The sequence below is a fragment of the Neofelis nebulosa genome, chromosome 16 (assembly GCF_028018385.1).
Source record: "Neofelis nebulosa isolate mNeoNeb1 chromosome 16, mNeoNeb1.pri, whole genome shotgun sequence".
Taxonomy (NCBI): domain Eukaryota; kingdom Metazoa; phylum Chordata; class Mammalia; order Carnivora; family Felidae; genus Neofelis; species Neofelis nebulosa.
Window position 1 is genome coordinate 35,197,564 of NC_080797.1, and position 18,461 is coordinate 35,216,024.

Below are 18,461 nucleotides of genomic sequence, written 5' to 3' on the forward strand. Positions count from 1 at the left end.
CCGTCCCCAAGAGGGTTCTCCGTTCTCTCTGTTACCTCAACCGTGTCTCCACCAACTCCCCTCTCCTGCCCCACACTTGACACAACGTGATCCATTGGAAGCTAGTTTATTTTGATTGGTTTTTCATGGGGCTGGGCTGGGCTGGACTGGGAGAGGCTGGGCTCTGAAGCTCCGTTCTAGGGATGTTGGTCCCTGTCCTCTGCACTGCGGCGGCCGAAGTCCATCCATCCGTATGCTGCTTCTTCTTCCTCCAGCCACGGTCCCTGCTTCTTGGACAGGTCTGAGGGTCAGAGGTGGGAGAGGACATGAACATATGGGAAGGACATCTAAGCCACTAGAAACCAAGGCCAGGGCCAACCCTGGCTGGGTGAGGCAAGCAGGGATGGCCGTCACAGCTCCTACCTGCCACCAGCTGTGGGGGACCCTGGAGCCCTAGCTGCCGTCGGTGGTGAGAGGCTGGGCCCAGCCGGTTCAGCCAATGTGGTTCCAGGCCCCTGTTGGCCCCTGGACCCGAGGGTGCATCCTGCAGCTGGGAGCGGGGCTTCCAGGAAGCTTCAGAGAAGGCGGTCAGAGCCAGTGCCAAGATCAGCACGCACACACACAGTCGTTGCATCTTGTCTGCAAAGGAAAGAGGGGCGGGGCTGAAAGGTGGAGCCGGTTAGGCACCCAAAGGCAGGGGCCTGGACCAGATGGACTCTAGGTGCCTCCCTGCTGGCAGGTGCAGCGCCGTGTGGGGCTGTGGGCTGGTCCTCAGTTCACTTTTCCAGTTCCTGCCAGCTGTGCAACCCCTGCTCCCTGCAACTCCCAAGCCCTGCCCTTTTCCTCCTCACCCACCCTAATTACAACAGTGGCTTTTCTCCAAGGAATTTACAACTTAGAGCAACGGTTTCCAAACTTCTGCAGAATTTGAGGCCATGTGAGTGGTCCTGTAGATGTTTACATCTCATAATTTAAAGTGAACTTTTATGTTTTTATTAAAAGTTTTTAATGTTTATTTATTTTGGGGGGGTGGTGTGGAGGGGCAGAGAGAGAGAGAGACATAGAATCTGAAGCAGGCTCCAGGCTCTGAGCTGTCAGTATGGAGCCCGACGCAGGGCTCGAACTCATAAACCATGAGATCATGACCTGAGCTGAATTCAGACGATTAACCGACTGAGCCACCCAGGTGCCGCTAAACGTGTTTTTTTTTTTGTTTTTTTTTTTAATTTTCGAGAGAGAGAAAGAGAGAATGAGCAGGGGAGAGGGACAGAGAGGGGGAGTGAGAGAGAGAATCTTCAGCAGGCTCCATGCTGAGGGTGGAGCCCAGTGCCGGGCTCCACACCACAACCCTGAGATCATGACCCGAGCCTAAATCCAGAGTCAGATGCTCAACCGACTGAGCCACCCAGGCACCCCTAAAGTGAACTTTTAAATAGTGATACCAAAGGGTACGTTCCAGACAGCACGGTATGGTTATCTCTTTGGAGACCATCGGTGTATTCACTGTGTGGTCGGGTCCCACCGATTCTGTGCAGCCCTCGGAAGGAAAGTTCTCCTGCCATTTTTGCTTAAGAGGGATATCCTGTGATTGTAATTAAGCAGTTAAAAATTAAGCTGTTAAAAAAAGTTAAGGGGCGCCTGGGGGGCTCACTTGGTTGAGCATCTGACTTTTGATTTTTTTTTTAACGTTTATTTATTTTTGAGACAGAGAGAGACAGAGCATGAATGGGGGAGGGTCAGAGAGAGGGAGACACAGAATCTGAAACAGGTTCCAGGCTCCGAGCTGTCAGCACAGAGCCTGACGCGGGGCTCGAACTCACCGACCGCGAGATCATGACCTGAGCCCAAGTCCGCCGCCCAACCGACTGAGCCACCCAGGCGCCCCCTGACTTTTGATTTTTTTATGGTCTCATGGTTCATGGGTTCGAGCCCTGCATGGGGCTCTGTGCTGGTAGCACGGAGCCTGCTTGGGATTCTCTGTCTTCTCTCTCTCAGCCCCTCCCCCACTCAGGCTCGCTCTCTCTCTCTCTCTCTCTCTCTCGCGCTCGCGCTCTCTCTCTCTTTCTCTCAAAAATAAACTTAAAAAATCTTTGTAAAAAGTTAAGCAGTTACCACTTGCACCTGTGTGTCAGCATGACCTGAGTTTGGGGGGAAACTATCATACAGAAATAAACTGGATCCTCAAATGAGTCTAAAATTCACATCTAGGGGCACCTGGGTGGCTCAGTCAGTTAAGTGTCCCACTTTGGCTCAGGTCATGATCTCAGCGTTCGTGAGTTCAAGCCCTGCCTCAGCTCTGTGCTGACAGCTCGGAGCCTGGAGCCTGCTTCGGATTCTGTGTCTCCTTCTCTCTCTGCCCCTTCCCCGCTCATGCTCGCTCTCTCTCAAAAATGACTAAACATTGAAAAATAAAATAAAATAATGAAATTCACATCTAAAACTCTCTTCTTAGCATTTGTGTTCTTTCTGCCTCATTGTTCTGATTGGCTTCATCAGAAGTAAATTATAAAAATGTTACCCTCGAGGGATGCGTTTCTATGAATAAAATACTGCTTTTATCTGTCTGTCATCGTGGAGCTCTGTGTTAGATTTCCTTTGAAGGAGAAAGGGTTCTTGCTGCTAAAGAAGCAAGGTTAGCCACGTTATTGTCCAACATGGTAGCTACTAGCCACATATGGCTCTTTACATTTAAATTAATTAAAATTAAAAACTCCTTCTTTGAACTAGCCTCCTTTCTGGTGCACCTTTGGTTGGTGGGTACCATATTGGATGGTGCAGATACAATCCCCATCATCATGGGAAGTTCTTTCAGACAGTGCTGGTGTAGGAACGAGCTTGAGATGGAACCCAGAAGCCCTGGGTTCCAGTTCCAGCCCTGCCCTATGATTGGTGTGACTTTGGCCAGTCACTTCTCCTTCTGGGCCTCAGTTTTTTCACCTGGAAATGGGAGAATAGCCTTTGTCCTTCTCACCTTGCAGGACTGGGGTGAGCATGGAGGCAGAGGGGCAGGGCAGGGCCCCAGTTGAAGCAGCAGGAGAGGAAAGGGCACTCCAGGGTGGGTTCTAGAGCTGAGACCTAGTCCGGCCCTGAGCTGAGAGGAGGCTGGTGGCCCTGGAGACACCGAGGCGTGAGCCTGGTCCTTTGGGGCAGGGAGACGTCCCATCAGCCCTCTCCCCGACTCTCTCCTCCCCTCCTGGGTGGTCTCACCTGCAGAGACTCTCCTCCCCCTCCTGGGTGCTCTCACCTGCAGAGCCGGGAGGTTGGTGATGCTATAGCCAGCCTGGTTCCTTTCCGTGCTTTGTGCTACTTGGTGCTCCAGCCCTACCTTTTAAAGCCCTCATGGCCCCTCCCAAACCCCCATGAGGTCAGCCTCCCCCGCAGCAAGACAAAAGGGGGTGGGCACAGGTACCTCGCCCCTGCCCTACCCCGTCATTCAATCAGTCATCTCATGGGGGAAGGGAGGGGAGTTGACCTCCTAGCGGTGGGGGCAGGTGCAGGGTGCAGGCATTTCCTCAGCTGGGCACGAGGGCAGGCAGGAGACAGGCTCCCTGGGGTCGGGAGCAGTGCCCACTCCCCCCCCCACCCCCGTGCCCAGTCCTTGGGGTCACAGTCCTGGTGTGCATCATCCCTCCGGTATGTCCAGCTGGGGGGCAGATGAGACAGATGCCCCTAGTGACCTTGGATTCAGGGGAAGCGTATTTCTCCGTACATTGGTGTTTGAAGAGCAGGGAGTGTGTGGATGTCGGGTGATGTATTGATCCCCTGTCCCCCTGCCGGGCTCTGCAAACAGGACGTGAGGTAGTTATTGGGGGCAATGGGCCGTGGGCTGATGGCCCCGCGCTCTGCCTGGGGGCTGCATCCTGGTTGCCTCTTCACCTCCTTTGCCTGGAAAATCCTGAGTGTACCCCTCTCCCCCCCCCCCCCCCCCCCCATTTGTGCCCTCTGTGCTGGCTGGATTCAGCTTGCAGCTCCTCTCAATCCCAGGTCTGCCCTTTATCCCCTGCCTCTTGGAAACCCCCTCCCCGGGGCAGTTGCTTCAGGCCCCTATACTTGGAGACTCCCTCCTTTCATTTTCAAGGGAAGATAGCAATCTGCATAATGCACTCACCACCTTTCAATATAAAAAGACATCTTTTTTTTTTTTTTTTAACGTTTATTTATTTTTGAGAGAGACAGAGACAGAATGTGAGTGGGTTAGGGGCAGACAGACTGGGAGACACAGAATCTGAAGCAGGCTCCAGGCTCTGAGCTGTCTGCACAGAGCCCGATGCGGGGCTCGAGCTCACAAGCTGTGAGATTATGACCTGAGCTGAAGTCAGACGTTCAACCGACCGAGCCACCCAGGCACCCCTAAAAATACATCTTTAAAAATTGTTTTTAAAAAATGTTTAGTTTTGAGAGAGACATAGAGAGAGTGCATGAGCAGTGGAGGGGGGCGGGGGGACAGAGAGAGAGAGAGAGAGAGAGAGAGAGAGAGACAGAATCCAAAGCAGGCTCCAGGCTCTGAGCTGTCAGCACAGAGCCCGACATGGGGCTCGAACCCACAAACCTCGAGATCATGACCTGAACCGGAATCGGATGCCTAACCAACTGAGCCACCCAGGTGTCCCTAAAAATACATCCTAAAGTGGTTAGCAAAGAGACTAAAGAGTTTGCCCAAGATATGCCAGAAAACCAAATAGTGTGCTTGTTGACTTATTTGATGAATTGCCACCTTGACCTGGTTTGGACAGATGTAAGTAGCTCTAGGCTGTTTTTGATTTTTCCACAGTTGGCATTAGAGATTTAGCTGTTGTTCATGCGTCATCATGGCCCCTCCTTTTCCGGGGGAGTTTTGATGCCCGTTGGGTCCTGGATAAGGGGCAGTGGTACCCACGCTCACAGCCAGCCTTGCTGAGAAATTAACAGGTGATGAAGCAGGCTGGGAGGTGTCCATGGCAACGAGCGAGCAGAATGTTCTGGTGAATAACCACTCTAATTCAGAGCAGGGCTCAGTGACTCAGCAGATGGAATAAGTGAAAATGACAAACCCAGTGCAGGTATTGGTGGCAATTAATCGAAACCAGAATCTTAGAGGCAGAGGGGCCTTTGAGGGGCCTTGGGAGACAGGGTGGCATGGGGAGCAGCTCTGTTCACACGAGAGAGGCATGGAGACATTCGTGTTGCCATGGTGACAAGAAATGAGAAGCTTTCCGCAGAGCCTTGGTTGCACCAGAACCCAAGACTTGTGCTGTGGAGGGGGTTATGCCCACCCCCCCCCCCCCCGGTTCTTCTTCACAGGCTGGTCACACCAGCTGGGGACAGCACCAAACAGATTTGTGTATCCCATTCAACAGGCGACTGCGGGCACTGGCGGGCAAGCAGGGGGGGCTCTGCCCCGAGTGGAGAGACAGCACTCCCCCCAGGGTGCTCATAATCACCAAACTGCATGTTCTGCCCTCCCGGGAATCATGTCCAATGGGAAAGAAAAGGGTTTCCTGGCCCCACCCTTTTCCAGATGTTGAGCTTTGGGCAGATCTCTCCTCCTCTGAGCTATTTTCTTCTCCAAGAAATGAGGAAAATAACTTGGGTGTGGGTGGGGGGGGGGGAAGAGTCTTGTGAAGGTGATGTGCAGAAAACAACATGCACAGTGCCTAGAACATCGTGAGTTTGTATCCTCTTCGGGCCTCAGTTAGCCTCATCTGCGAAATGGGAATCATTCATTCCTACCTCAGAGGGCTGCTGTGAAGGGGAGAGGTCACAAGGTCTGTGCACACACTTTGCACACATCACAGAGCTCCTCCTTTCCCAAGGCTTATGGAGGGTGAGTCCCTAAAAAGCACTGTGTGTGAATCTAAGGTTTTCCCTCCCGCTGGCTGTGACTCAGAGGGACACTTGTCCTGGGCTGCACCCGCAGGAGGTGGCAGGGATGGAATCTGTGGAAGCTGGATCTCTCAGAGGCCAGCACCGACTGATGTATGGACGATTTTGGAACTGGTGAGGCCAGAGGGGACTCCTGGCTCCAACACTTTGACTAGCTGGGCGACCAGAAAATCCAGTTTCTGAGTCTACCAAATTGAAGACCATATCCCAGACCTTGGGGCCAGCTCCCTCCCTCTCCCTGTGGGCCCCATCCTTGTTCTCACAAGAGTGACAATGCTGTGTGCTGGGCTGATAAGCTCTCTGCATGAATAAACGTAGTTGTTCTTCACCATGGTCCTTGGATGTAAGGACTAGCGTGTCCCTGTTCCACAGGTGAAGAAACCAAGGCTCAGCCAGGTGAAGCAATCCCTGTCCTGAGATTACAGGACCAAGGAGATCTGGGCCTGAAATTCCTAGTTCTGGCATCTTTCTCCTCCCAGGAGGGGTGTGGAGGACAGAATAATCATCCCCCAAAGACGTCCACAGCCTGACTCCTGGGACCTGGGAATATATGAGGTTACATGGCAAAAGGACTTTGCAGATGTAATTATAGACTTTGAAGTAGGGAGCTTATCCTGGATTGTCTGGGTGGGCCCAATTTTTTTTAATTTATTTTTTTAAATGTTTACTTTTTTTGAGACAGAGACAGAGTGTGAGTAGGGGAGGGGCAGAGAGAGAGGGAGATAGAACTGAAGCAGGCTCCAGGCTCTGAGCTGTCAGCACAGATCCCGACACGGGGCTCAAACCACAAGATCGTGACCTGAGCCGGAGTCAGATGCTCAACCAACTGAGCCACCCAGGCGCCCCTGAGTGCGCCCAATTTAATCAGATAAGCCCTTAAAATGTTCTTTGGCTGGGGGCGCCTGGGTGGCTCAGTCGGTTGAGTGCCCATCCCACTCTTGATTTCAGCTCAGGTCATGATCTTATGGTTGTGAGATCCAACCTTGGGTCGGGCTCCTTGAGTTGAGCGCGTGGAGCCTGCTTGGGATTCTCTGTCTCTCTGCCCCTCCCCTGCTCACACACTCTCTCTTTCAAAATAGATAAACATAAAAAAATGTTCTCTGGCTCGAATGTCCTTTGCCTAAAGGCAGAAGTGATGCGGCTGAAGAATGAATCAGAGATTTGAGGACCGAGGAGGATTCTACCCGCCCTCACCGGTTTGGAGGTGGGAGGGAGAGGGCAACAGGCCGAGAAGCGCAGGTGGCCTTAAGGAGCTGAGAGAGGCCCCCAGCCGAGGTCCTAGGACCGCAAAGGACTGAATTCAGCCAACAATCTGGAAGAGCTTGGAAACGGGTTCAAACCCAGAGCCTTCAGAACGGAGCGCAGCCTTGGTGATGCCTTCATTTCCGCCCGGGGTGCCCTGAATACCTGGGGCTTCTGACCTACTGAACCGTCAGAGAATGAATTGACGTCGTCCTAAGCTTCTACAGTTTGTGGTAATTTACTGGGGCTGCAACAGCCCCCCCAATGCTAGGGGTTCCAGCACCACGAAGTTTTCAGCTGGCCCGGTGTGAATTTGCATGTGATTTTTCAAATACAATGAAGGGGGACGTTTGTTAAAGTATTGGGCCATTCTTCTGTTCCATTTCCCTTCCAGGTAGTGAGCACCTGCCATAAGCCAGGGCCAGGATGAGGCCCCAGGGGTAACAGGTGGATGTGTTGGCTCAGTCATGGCTTCCTGGCATTTAGATTTCAGGGCGGGGGCGCACACAAAATAGAATTAATAACGACAGCGGGGAGGACTATCCCTGGGGAGGGAGACTCCCCGGGGCAACTCTGCATGCCTGACCCCACTCCCCCCCCCTGCCAGAGCCGGTCCTGGGAAATAGTACCGGGCAGCTGCAAACCGCTGTCAGAAGCCACCAGCCCCCCGGGGTTCCTCATTGGTTATTGATGGTGGGCGAGGGAGAGGCTGAGGATGCCTCAGTCACCCTGTCCCAGGCAATGGGGCCTCGGAGGGATGAAGGTGTTGAGACAGTGACCCCCGGAGGCAGCCTGGGCATGCGTGGTCCCTCCTGGAGTGGGGGGCTGGGGAGGAACAAGTGGCTTCATGACATCTGGCTGCTGTCCCAGGGTAGGAAGGTAGCAGGACCAGGCTGAGCTGGAGAGGGGGCCCCGGGAGGAGCTCAGGGGCCAGGTGACTGCCCAGCTGCCTCAAGGGGAGAGCAGAGAGCACCCCCATACTCCAGCTTTGGCCTCCTCTCTCTGGCCCCCCTCTCCTTCCCATCTGATGCCCACCTGTGTCTTTGGAGCGGTGGCTCTCAACCCACACCTCACATTGGGATCGCCTGCGGAGCTCTAAGCCCACCCCTGTGCCCGGGGCACCAATGAGAAGTCTTCTCAAATCAGAAGCCGCGGTGAGACCCAGGCTGCGGCTGGTGTCTGTGTGCAGGACTAGTGTTTGTGTATTGTGGAAGGTCAGGACAAGGAGGCTTTGCGACCCTGGGTTGAATCCCATCTTCGCCACTTCCTAGCTGTGATCTAAGGCAAGTCATGGACTTAGGATGTTCCCCATACCTTTCTGGGAGGGTCAAGGTGAGGGATAAATGAGACACCTGTAGCCTCCACTTGGTCTCTGATGCATGGTAAGTTCTATGTAAGGGTCTGCTATTATTATTGGTATATATTTTAAAGTTTTTATTTATTTTGAGAGAGGGTGCATGGGAGCAGGGGAGGGGCAGAGAGAGAATCCCAAGCAGGCTCTGCACTGTGAGTGCAAAGCCGGATGTGGGGCTTGAACTCACAAACCGTGAGATCATGACCTGAGCAGAAATCAAGAGTCAGAAACTGACTGAGCCACTCAGGCACCTCTGTTACTGGTATTTTCATCACCACAGCCTTACCTGCAACTTATCTGTGCTGTTACATCTTGCTGACTTCCAGAATATTCTACCCCCTTTTCCTTGATTATTTTTCTCTCCACTCTTCCCTGTAATAGTCCCTAGAGTCTCCCCTCACAGGTTAACGCTGCCTCTTCCAGGTTGGCCTCACCCTGGCTCCTCAGGTCCATCCACCTTCTGCTTCCCACAGCCCTGGGTCACATCCTGGCTACCCACCTCTGGGGACTGTTTTGCCTCCCATATCTTAACCGTAACAACCTCCACTGTTGAATGAGGTGCTGATGGGGCCTATTATCTCCCTTAACAATCAAAATCAAGCCCAGAACCCTGTTTGCAGGGCACATTTAGAACTGTGCACTCCATTGTACATAAATTTTATTAAAAAAAAAACTGTAACAAAGTGGAAGTCTAGTTAATGAAGTATTTAGGTCAAAGTGTATTATTGTACATTTAGTTTGAAATGCATAAAAAAAGATGAATAGATATGAGATCAATAATAATAAAATATAAATTATGGAATCTAGGTGGTGGGCATATGAGTCTTCACATTAAAATTAAACTTTTCTGAGTATTTGAACATTTTTATAATAAAATGTTAGAGAGTATTTTGTTTAGCACGATCAGTGGATTTAAGATGGGAAACAAATCCTAAAAGCACCAATGTGAGAAGAATCTTTACTCAGGTGCATTTTATTTTACTTATTTTTTATTTTATTTTATTTTATTTATTTATTTATTTATTTTTCAACATTTTTTATTTATTTTTGGGACAGAGAGAGACAGAGCATGAACGGGGGAGGGGCAGAGAGAGAGGGAGACACAGAATCGGAAACAGGCTCCAGGCTCCGAGCCATCAGCCCAGAGCCTGACGCGGGGCTCGAACTCACGGACCGCGAGATCGTGACCTGGCTGAAGTCGGACGCTTAACCGACTGCGCCACCCAGGCGCCCCACTTATTTTTTATTTTAGAGACAGAGCATGAGCGAGGGAGAGGGGCAGAGGGAGAGAGAATCTTTTCTTTTTTAAATTTTTTAAAATGTCTTGATTTAATTGACACAGAGAGAGAGAGAGCATGAGAGGGGTCGGGGCGGGGGTGGTGGGACCGAGAGAGAGGGAGACAGAGAATACAAAGCAGGTTTCAGGCTCCAAGCTGTCAGCACAGAGCCCGACGTGGGGCTTGAACTCACGGACTGCTAGATCATGACCTGAGCCGAAGTCAGACACCTGCTTAACTGACCGAGCCACCCAGGTGCCCCGAGAGAGAGAATCTTAACCAGCCTCCATGATCAGCGCAGATTGATTCTGTGACCCTGGGATCATGACCTGAGCAGAAATCAAGAGTCAGAAGCTCAACCGCCTGAGCCATCCAGGTGCCCTCAGGTGCATTTTAGGGTTAGGGGTTGGCCAGGGGAAGCTGCCTGCTCACGCCTGACACCTGACGGGTGAGGGGATGGAGCTGTGCGCCTGGCCAGTCTTCTCTGGGCTGTGCTGCTGCTTCTCCTGGTCCACAGCCTCTGGCCTACCCTCTCTCCAGAAGCCCAGCTCCTGCTCAATCTGACTTTGCTGTAACTGTCAGTCCGACTGCCTTCCTTCTCATAGCCCACCTTCCCCCTCTGGTCTCACTTTCCTCCCTCCCCAGCCTGGCCCCCATGGTTTTTTACTTCATTTATGGGCGATGCACCTGGGTCGCTGACCCTGTCCTGCTTCAGAACCTGCCAGGCTTGTCCCCATCCTTAAACCTTGACCCCTTCTTCAGCTCCTGTCTCCCCATCCCTGCAAACAGGATAGTTCCTCAAAGTAGCCAGTTGATTCAATTGCAAATTAATATTCTGCAGCTGGGTGGTTGCCTGGCAACCTTGTGAGTCACCTTCCCTTCCCTCCCAAGGCCATCTGACCTCAGCTTCCTTCTCCCTGCGTGACCACAGCTGTCCGAGCCCACCTTCTGCTCTCCTTTCCTCCGTCACTGGAGGGTATGCAGCCCTGTCAAGTTCAGTGCCCCCACGGTGGCCCTTCATCCCGGACCCTCCTGCCAGCTCAGACGCTTAATGCCTTCACATTTCTTTTTTTCTCCCCCGCCTTTTTTTTTTTTTTTTTTAACATTTATTCATTTTTGAGAGACTGAGCATGAGTGGGGAAGTGGCAGAGAGAGAGGGAGACACAGAATCCGAAGTAGGCTCCAGGCTCCGAGCTGTCAGCACAGAGCCCGGTGCGGGGCTTGAACTCATGAACTGCGAGATCATGACCCGAGCCGAAGTTGGACGCTCAGCCAACTGAACCACCCAGGCACTCCTCTGCTTTCACTTTTCATTCATTCATTCATTCATTCATTCATTAAATGCCCACTTCGTGCCGGGTGCTGTGTTGACCCTGGGAACACAATGTTGATCAAGAGGGTCTTTGTTCCTTTTCTCTTGGGGAGAGACAGTGTGATATGAGCTTAAGGTGCCATGGACAGTTGGGGGGCAAGTAAGTGGGGAAGCCTTCTGTTTCCTCCGGACCTTGAAGCTCTCTTAAATGCAAGCTTTCTTATGTTTGTAACATGTTTTCACCTCCCTCTTCCCCTAATGATGGTGATTACAATTTAGGGAGCCCTTCTTTGGCCAGGTCTCCATGCTAAGCACTTTACGGGGCATTATGTCTTGGAGTCCTCACCACGACCCCACAAGGAGGGTAATACTATTGCCCCCAGTTTTAGCTGAGGAAACTGAGGCACAGAGAAATTGGCGAAGCAATGAAGCAGTTCGCCATGGGCTTGAGCCTCCCTGAATGTTCTTGCTGAACATGCCAAGGTCGTGACCACTCTTTACTCAGGCCATTTCTTGGGTTTGTGTTTGCAGTGAGTGACTTTGAGAGAGGAGGTAATGTCTCCCTCCCGGTCGTAGAGCAGGCTTGCTTACTACTTCCTACAAATGCAGTAGATTTCCAGGCTCAGTGTCCTCGGCTGCCTCACAACTACTGTCCGTGTAGCATCTCTGCTGTGTTACCACCAAGGAACTTGGGGAGCAAGGGTTATTGATGCAGATTATGTGGTCAGCTGGGTTGTGAGTAACACAGTTATTTGTCTCTGACCCAGGAGTCTTGTGTCTTCTGCCTTTGGTGAAAAGCTAATAGGATAGCTTATTAGCTTGTGAGTAGGGTAAAGTCAGATCCCAGACTCAACCCAGTGATTAGCCCGGGACACAGCCCATCAAATGCACAGCTGAGGCTTGAACCTGGACAGTTGGATTCTGTAAGCATTGGGGAAAAAAAAAAAGCCTTCCCTTGCTGCTTTCCTGCTTCCTCGACAGTGAACCTTCTCTGAACTCTGTGATCTATTGAGCCAATGAGTGGGGTTGGTGGGAGTTGTGGCCTCAGGGCCAAGGAAATGAGGGAGGTTCTGGTGTCTGATTTTACCTGTAATCTTACTTGGTTACTGTGAAAAATTGTTTCAGGGAAGGGAGAAGGGGCAGTGTGCTTCTTTAGGCTTTACCGAGGTTCTCCTGCTTTTATAAACCAGCCAAATCCCAAACTCTCCCTGGCAGAGGGTAAGGAGATTTCTAGTCACCAAACCCAAAGTGGAACTTCCATCTGGTAAGGGCAAAACCCCTGCTCGTAATTTGTCCATCCATCCAGCTTTGACATGATACAATTTAAAACACATATATAGGGGGGGCACCTGGGTGGCTCAGTCGGTTGAGCATCCATCTTCAGCTCAGGCTGTGATCTCACAGTTTGTGGGTTCAGTCCCCATATTGGGCTCACTGCTGTCAGCGTGGAGCCTGCTTGGGATCCTCTGTCCCTATCTCTCTGTACTCCCTGCACCTCTTGAAAAAAAACCCCACATATATAGGATCTATCTATCCATATTTTTTTTTTGAGAGAGAGAGAGAGAGAGAGAGAGAGAGAAAGAAAAGAATGAGTGGGGAAGGGGCAAAGAGAGACTCTTAAGCAGGTTCAACGCCCAGTGTGGAGCCGGACTCGGGGCTTGATCTCATGACCATGAGATCATAACCCGAGCTGAAATCAAGAGTCAGATATTTGACTGAGCCAGCAAGGCACCCCTACAAGATCTATTTATTGAGATATAGTGAACATATCACACCATTCACTCTTTTTTTAAAATGTTTATTTTTGAGAGAGAGAGAGAGAGGGAGAGAGAGAGAGAGCAGGGGAGGGGCAGAGAGAGCAGGGGCACAGAATCGGAAGCAGGCTCCAGGCTCCAGGCTCCAAGCTGTCAGCACAGAGCTCAATGCGGGGCTCTAACTCACCAACTGTGAGATCATGACCAGAGCTGAAGCCGGACACTCAACCGACTGAGCCACCCAGGTGCTCGCCATTCACTCTTTTAAAGTACACCAGCCAGTGGCTTTTAGCGTATCCACAACGTTGCACAACCATGACCTTTATCTAGTTCCAGAATATTTTCATCACCCCAAAAGGAAAAACCTCATTTGCATTCACTCCTCATTTCTCTTCTCCCAGGGAAAGACTAGGACATGAAAAAGAGGTGTGTGACAAACTACTCAGAGAGTTGGTAGCTGGGAGATCACCTTAAGAAGAACTTCCCCATCGACTGTTTAAAATTTAAAGCTCCTCTCTCAAATAGCACGCAAAAAGGAAACCAAAACCACAAAATACTAGCATATTACAGCCATGGGAGTTCTAAGAGATGGGAGAAGATGGTCAAAATCAAGCAAAGCTAAATTATAGACTTGTCCAGGTGGTGATAAGTGCTGTGCAGCAAAAGAGCGGAGAAAGAGGGGGCGCCTGGGTGGCTCATTTGGTTAAGCGTCGGACTTCAGCTCAGGTCACGATCTCACAGTTCGTGGGTTCCAGCCCCGCATCGGGCTCTGTGCTGAGCAGCCTGGAGCTGCTTCGGATTCTGTGTCTCCCTCTCTCTCTGCTCCTCCCCCACTCATGCTCTGTCTCTCTCTCAAAAATAAATAAATGTTAAAAAAAAAAAAAAAAGCAGAGACAGAGTGCCTCTCCCTGTCACAGGCTGAGTGTGACCCCTTGCCTAAGCATGGCTGAAATAGTTTAGGTGTTTGTGCAGTGGTTGGTTTAGCGCCTGACTCCCCAGCTGGAGTATAGACTCTGTGAGAAAGAAGGTGTGCTTTGCCTTGTTGGTTGCTGAACCCACACCCCTTGTGGACACCTGTACCGAGTGAGTACTCCATAAATGTGAATGAATGAGTGAGTGAACGAATGAATGAACACAGCAAAGAGTTGGCAGTGGGCTCTGGACTTGAACGAGAAGTTGAAGCTGGAAACAGAGTGTTAGGAGCATGAACCCTGAAGGCATAATCAGTCATGACCTAGGGTGAGACCAGAAGGGAGAGGCAAGGAAAGCCCAGACTGTCTTAGTCCCTTTGGAACTCCTACATTTGGAGCATGGAGGGATGAAAGGTTCGAGCAGGTGGAGAGGTCACAGGGTGGCTAGTGGGAGACCTCATCCGAGAAGCAAAGAGGGCTGGCATGCAGCGCCAAATGTTGCAAGGAAACAATTGTAGGGGACGAGGAGATCCAAAACCCAGTCCGTCCTCCCCTTCTGGAACGTAGCTTCCATATGGGCAGGGATCTTTGTTCAGTGCTGTATCCCCAGTGGCTCAAAGGGTGCCGGGCACGTATGGTGTGCTGAACAAATGTTTACTGAATGAATGAATGAATAAATGAACGAATGGTTCATTCTATGAGAAGTTTAAAATTAGCAGGGTTATCTTCTGTGATATCATGATTTGCTCTCCTTCCTTTGCATTTCTGTTTGGCAGAACAGGAGGGAAAGGGTGAACTAAACCAGTGGTTCTCAAAAGGGGTATGTGGTTTTGCCCCCGCCAGGGGCATTTGGCAATAATCTGGAGATAATTTTGGTCGTCCGGCATGCCTGGGAAGGAGTAGTGTGTGGAGGTCTGAGATTCTGTTAAACACCCTTTGACACACAGGTCAGTCCCTCCTCCCCAAGAAATAATTCTCGGGGCCCAAATATTAATGGTGCTGAGTTATGTGAGGCCCCCAGTTACATGAACCCACTGGGGATTGTCAAAAGCCCGGGCAAGCTCTCCATGAAGCCGTCCACATGAATGTCTTCTGTCATGTGTCCAGCAGCAAAGCAGCTGAGTTCTCGCTCAGTGAGTCTTGACGTTTTTGGACTCCAAATCCTTTTCCCTGTCATATCAATGATCTAGAGGACCAACCTGGAAACTTTAAATCTTTTTCTTTCCAATGCCTGGCATATGCCCAGCATTTTAATTAAAAGGTAATTTGAGGTTGGTCAGTTATGAGTCGTTCTCTTTAAAGTTCAATTTAAAATATAATTTGTGGTAATCATAGACACATTTTGACTTTCCCCATAAAAATGTGACAAAACATTGTTTAGATTTAATTAGAAGAAAAAGCATGACTTTAGACCAATTAAAAAGTGATACTGCATCACATTTGGTTCTGAGAACAAATTATATTAAAATGTAGATTTAGATTTTATTATGTACTTAAAAAAACCTAATGTTCATTGGGGTCCCCTTACATTTGTTATAGCTTTTGTATTATTTTTCCCAGGGGGTGATAGGAGAGTTCCAGGCTACTCACATACAAGCACATTGCAAATCCCACATGAGAGATGCAGGCTGTCTTTGGCTCCAACGAAGGAAAAGTCCAATTAGATCTAGCCAACACCATATTTTCTTCTTCAGCATTGTTTTTGACATTCTGGAGTCCTCTTAGATGGATGGGAACTGCAGGTCTGATGGGGTTCCATGGGCGTGAATGGCTAGATAATCATCACTCATGGGCCACCCCCTAGTTCTGGCCTGAGGCTTTGGGGGCTAAGCCCAGGCTTGGTACCACCGAAGAACTCCCCAGCTGATGTGACAGCCAGGTTTCTGCACCTCTTAGCTAGTGCAATGATCTCAGTCCATATTCAGCTCATACCTGTTGCTTTCCATACTTGGACTATTTTTGTGGGTTTTAAATGCACATCTAAAACCATAATGGAGGGGCACCTGGGTGGCTCAGTCAGTTAAGTGTCTGACTTCGGCTCAGGTCGTGATCTCACGGCTTGTGGGTTCGAGCCCCGCGTCGGGCTCTGTGCTGACAGCTCGGAGCCTGGAGCCTGCTTCGGATTCTGTGTCTCCCTCTCTCTCTGCCCCTCCCCCACTTGCGCTTGCTCGCTTGCTCTCTCAAAAATAAAGAATGAAAAAATAAAAAAAAAATGAAGATGGGTTTGGGAGGTCTGGGATCAGGCTTAAAATCCTAACGAGCTCACGGGGATACTGAGTAGCGAGAGTCTGCAGTTCTGTCTCCAAGGTGGACCGTGGGACCTAGCTCGGTCACATCTCTCTGCATTGACTTTGTCCTCATGCTTGTTTCCTGTTGTTCCACAGAAATGGAGAGCCAGTGACGTGACCCACACAAAAGACTGTCGTGTTTCACGCTCCACGTTAACATGTTCAACCTCTGCGTTCCCTGTGCTTCCTGTTTTTAACTAGGTGTCCATTCTGGGTACAAATTGACCATCAAGGACCAAGATTAAAGACAGTTTAAACTGTGCAACCACCCAGACCGCCGAGGCCGGGTGACGGCTGGCGACAGCGGCTCGGGAGCGAGTGAGTCACACTGGGGCATCCGAGGCTGTGGAGTCTGGCTGCTGCGTGTGTGCCTTTTGCCCAGCCCTCGCTCGGTTTGGGAGTTGTTTAGAAATATTTTTAAATAGTTATTAATTTTCAAAGTCGATATTGGAAAAGGCATGTTGCTGCTTGCACCGCTGTGCCTGGATAACCTTTGTTAGTCCCTGGGGCTTTGTAAGCCTGGGGAGGAAACCACAGGCCAGTGATTCTTAGGGGTTTTGGGTAACAGGCTCTTTTAAGAATCTGATAAAAGCAGGGCCGACCGGGTGACTCAGTCGGTTGAGCCTCCATCTTCGGCTCGGGTCATGATCTCACGGTTCGTGAGTTCAAGCCCCATATCGGGCTCGCTGCTGTCAGTGCAAAGCCTGCTTTGGATCCTCTGTGTCCCCACCCCCCCTTTGCCCCTTCCTGGCTTGTGCTCATGCTCTCTCTCTCTTAAAAATACAAATTATAAAAAAATCTTGTTGAAAAAAAAAAAAGAATCTGATAAAAGCTCTGGACAGTCTTGCAAGAAATGCCCACATTTTCACATACGTGAAAATGCCAAAATGTCAGGGGTTGGTTTCTCAGATGCTGGTAACCAAGTTCTGACTCTTGGCCACCCCCTTTTCAAACCATCTTAAATACTCTTTTTTTTTTTTTAAGATTAAAAAAATTTTTTTTAACTTTATTTTGAGAGAGAGAGAGCGAGAGAGAGAGAGAGAGAGAGAGAGAGAGAATCCCAAGCAGACTCCACACTGTCAGTGCAGAGCCCAACGCAGGGTTCAAATTCATGAACCGTGAGATCACACTGAGCTGAAATCCAGAGTTGGACACTTAACTGACTAAGCCACCCACAGGCCGCTAAAGATTTTATTTTTAAGAAATCTGTGCATCTAACGTGAGTCTGGATCATAATCCTGAGATCAAGAGTTGTGCGCTCCACCGGCTGAGCCAGCCAGGTGCCCCTTAAATACAGTACTCTTGATTTCTTTCCCTGAAACTTAGCTCTGGTAATGCTTCTCTCCTGCTCATGTTTCCTCAATAGCTCCCCATTAGCTACATCAGTGTTTCCCCAGTATGGCTTGTGGTCCTCCCATTTGAATTGGCTGATGTTAAAAAGACAGGTTCCTGGGCCCCACATCAGAATCTCTGGATCCGAGTCTGTGGCTCTAGAGGCAGGGTCATTTCCTGGAGTTTGTGGGCCAGACATTCTGACCTCAGAGGTTCTGTTGTGCCTCATACCAAGTGAATAATGTACACCCACAGGCCAAATAGACGTTTTCTGTAGTATTTTTGGGAAGATGTTTGTACACTTTACAAATCTAAGTTTTGTTACAAATAATGTTCCTTTTCTAGAAATGTTTATTACATTTTCATATAGTTATATAGGAATTATATTACAGTTACAGCCAGTGTTATCTTTTGTAGTGTTAGATACTTATGCATTCTGAGTTTTGCAGTTTGGGGGTCAAATTTGGGAAATGAATTTCTTTCAGTTCCCAGACATTTTTGTAGGCCCTTGAGAAGCAGGTGGATTGTTCAGCTGACACCTAGCAAAGCTTAGCTATCCTGGGTGGGGCCTCTAATCTGATTTTTTTTTTTTTTTAACTCACGACCCTCAGATCAAGACCCGAGCTGAGATCAAGAGTCAGAAACTTAACCAACTGAGCCACTCAGACGCCCCTAGAATTTTTTTTAAAGTTTATTTATTTAAGAGAGAGAGAAAGAGAAAGAGTATATAATTGGGGGGGGGGGCAGAGAGAGAAGGTGACACAGAAGCTGAAGCAGGCTCCAGGCTCTGAGCTGTCAGCACAGAGCCAGATGCAAAGCTTGAATCCATGCGCCTTGAGATCATGATCTGGGCTGAAGTCAGACGCTTAACCCACTGAGCCACCCAGGCGCCCCTAGAATCTGAATTTTTAACAAGCTTCCCAAGAACAGTACGTTTTATGAATATTTAAACTAGGAGGATTTAAGGGAGTCCAAAAGAAGAAATGGCCAGAGCCTCACACGATTTGCTAATTCTGAAACAGTGTGTATCTCCTGAAAAGTTAGGGAGCTCGCGCTTCGTTTCCAAGCCAGGTGAACAGTAAACTGTGTTTTGACACTCATGCCACAAGGGGGCAGCACCCAGGCTGGTAAATAAGGAAGCAGGTCAATT

At 49.9% G+C, this 18,461-nt stretch overlaps 1 protein-coding gene across 2 annotated transcripts; it reads right to left on the minus strand.

Annotated features, from left to right (window-relative positions):
• Positions 1-3,270, minus strand: GAST (gastrin). 2 transcript variants are annotated; one of them, XM_058704402.1, is made up of 3 exons: positions 3,224-3,270; positions 403-618; positions 1-280 (listed from the first exon to the last, which is right to left on the minus strand). In XM_058704402.1, the coding sequence occupies exons 2-3, from the start codon at positions 611-613 to the stop codon at positions 177-179; spliced, it is 315 nt and encodes a 104-aa protein (XP_058560385.1). In that variant the 5' UTR covers positions 614-618; positions 3,224-3,270; the 3' UTR covers positions 1-176. The 2 variants fall into 2 exon arrangements, with proteins under 2 accessions (XP_058560385.1, XP_058560384.1); XM_058704401.1 differs by lacking the exon at positions 3,224-3,270 and having other exon boundaries at positions 403-696.
• Between the last annotated feature and the right edge of the window lie 15,191 nt (positions 3,271-18,461).

Excerpts from the sequence above, each read along its gene's own strand:
- GAST (XM_058704402.1), bottom strand. The coding sequence starts at position 613 with ATGCAACGACTGTGTGTGTGCGTGCTGATCTTGGCACTGGCTCTGACC. Across the intron at positions 281-402 it reads TCCCCCACAGCTGGTGGCAG|ACCTGTCCAAGAAGCAGGGA; the intron begins GTAGGAGCTGTG and ends TCTGACCCTCAG.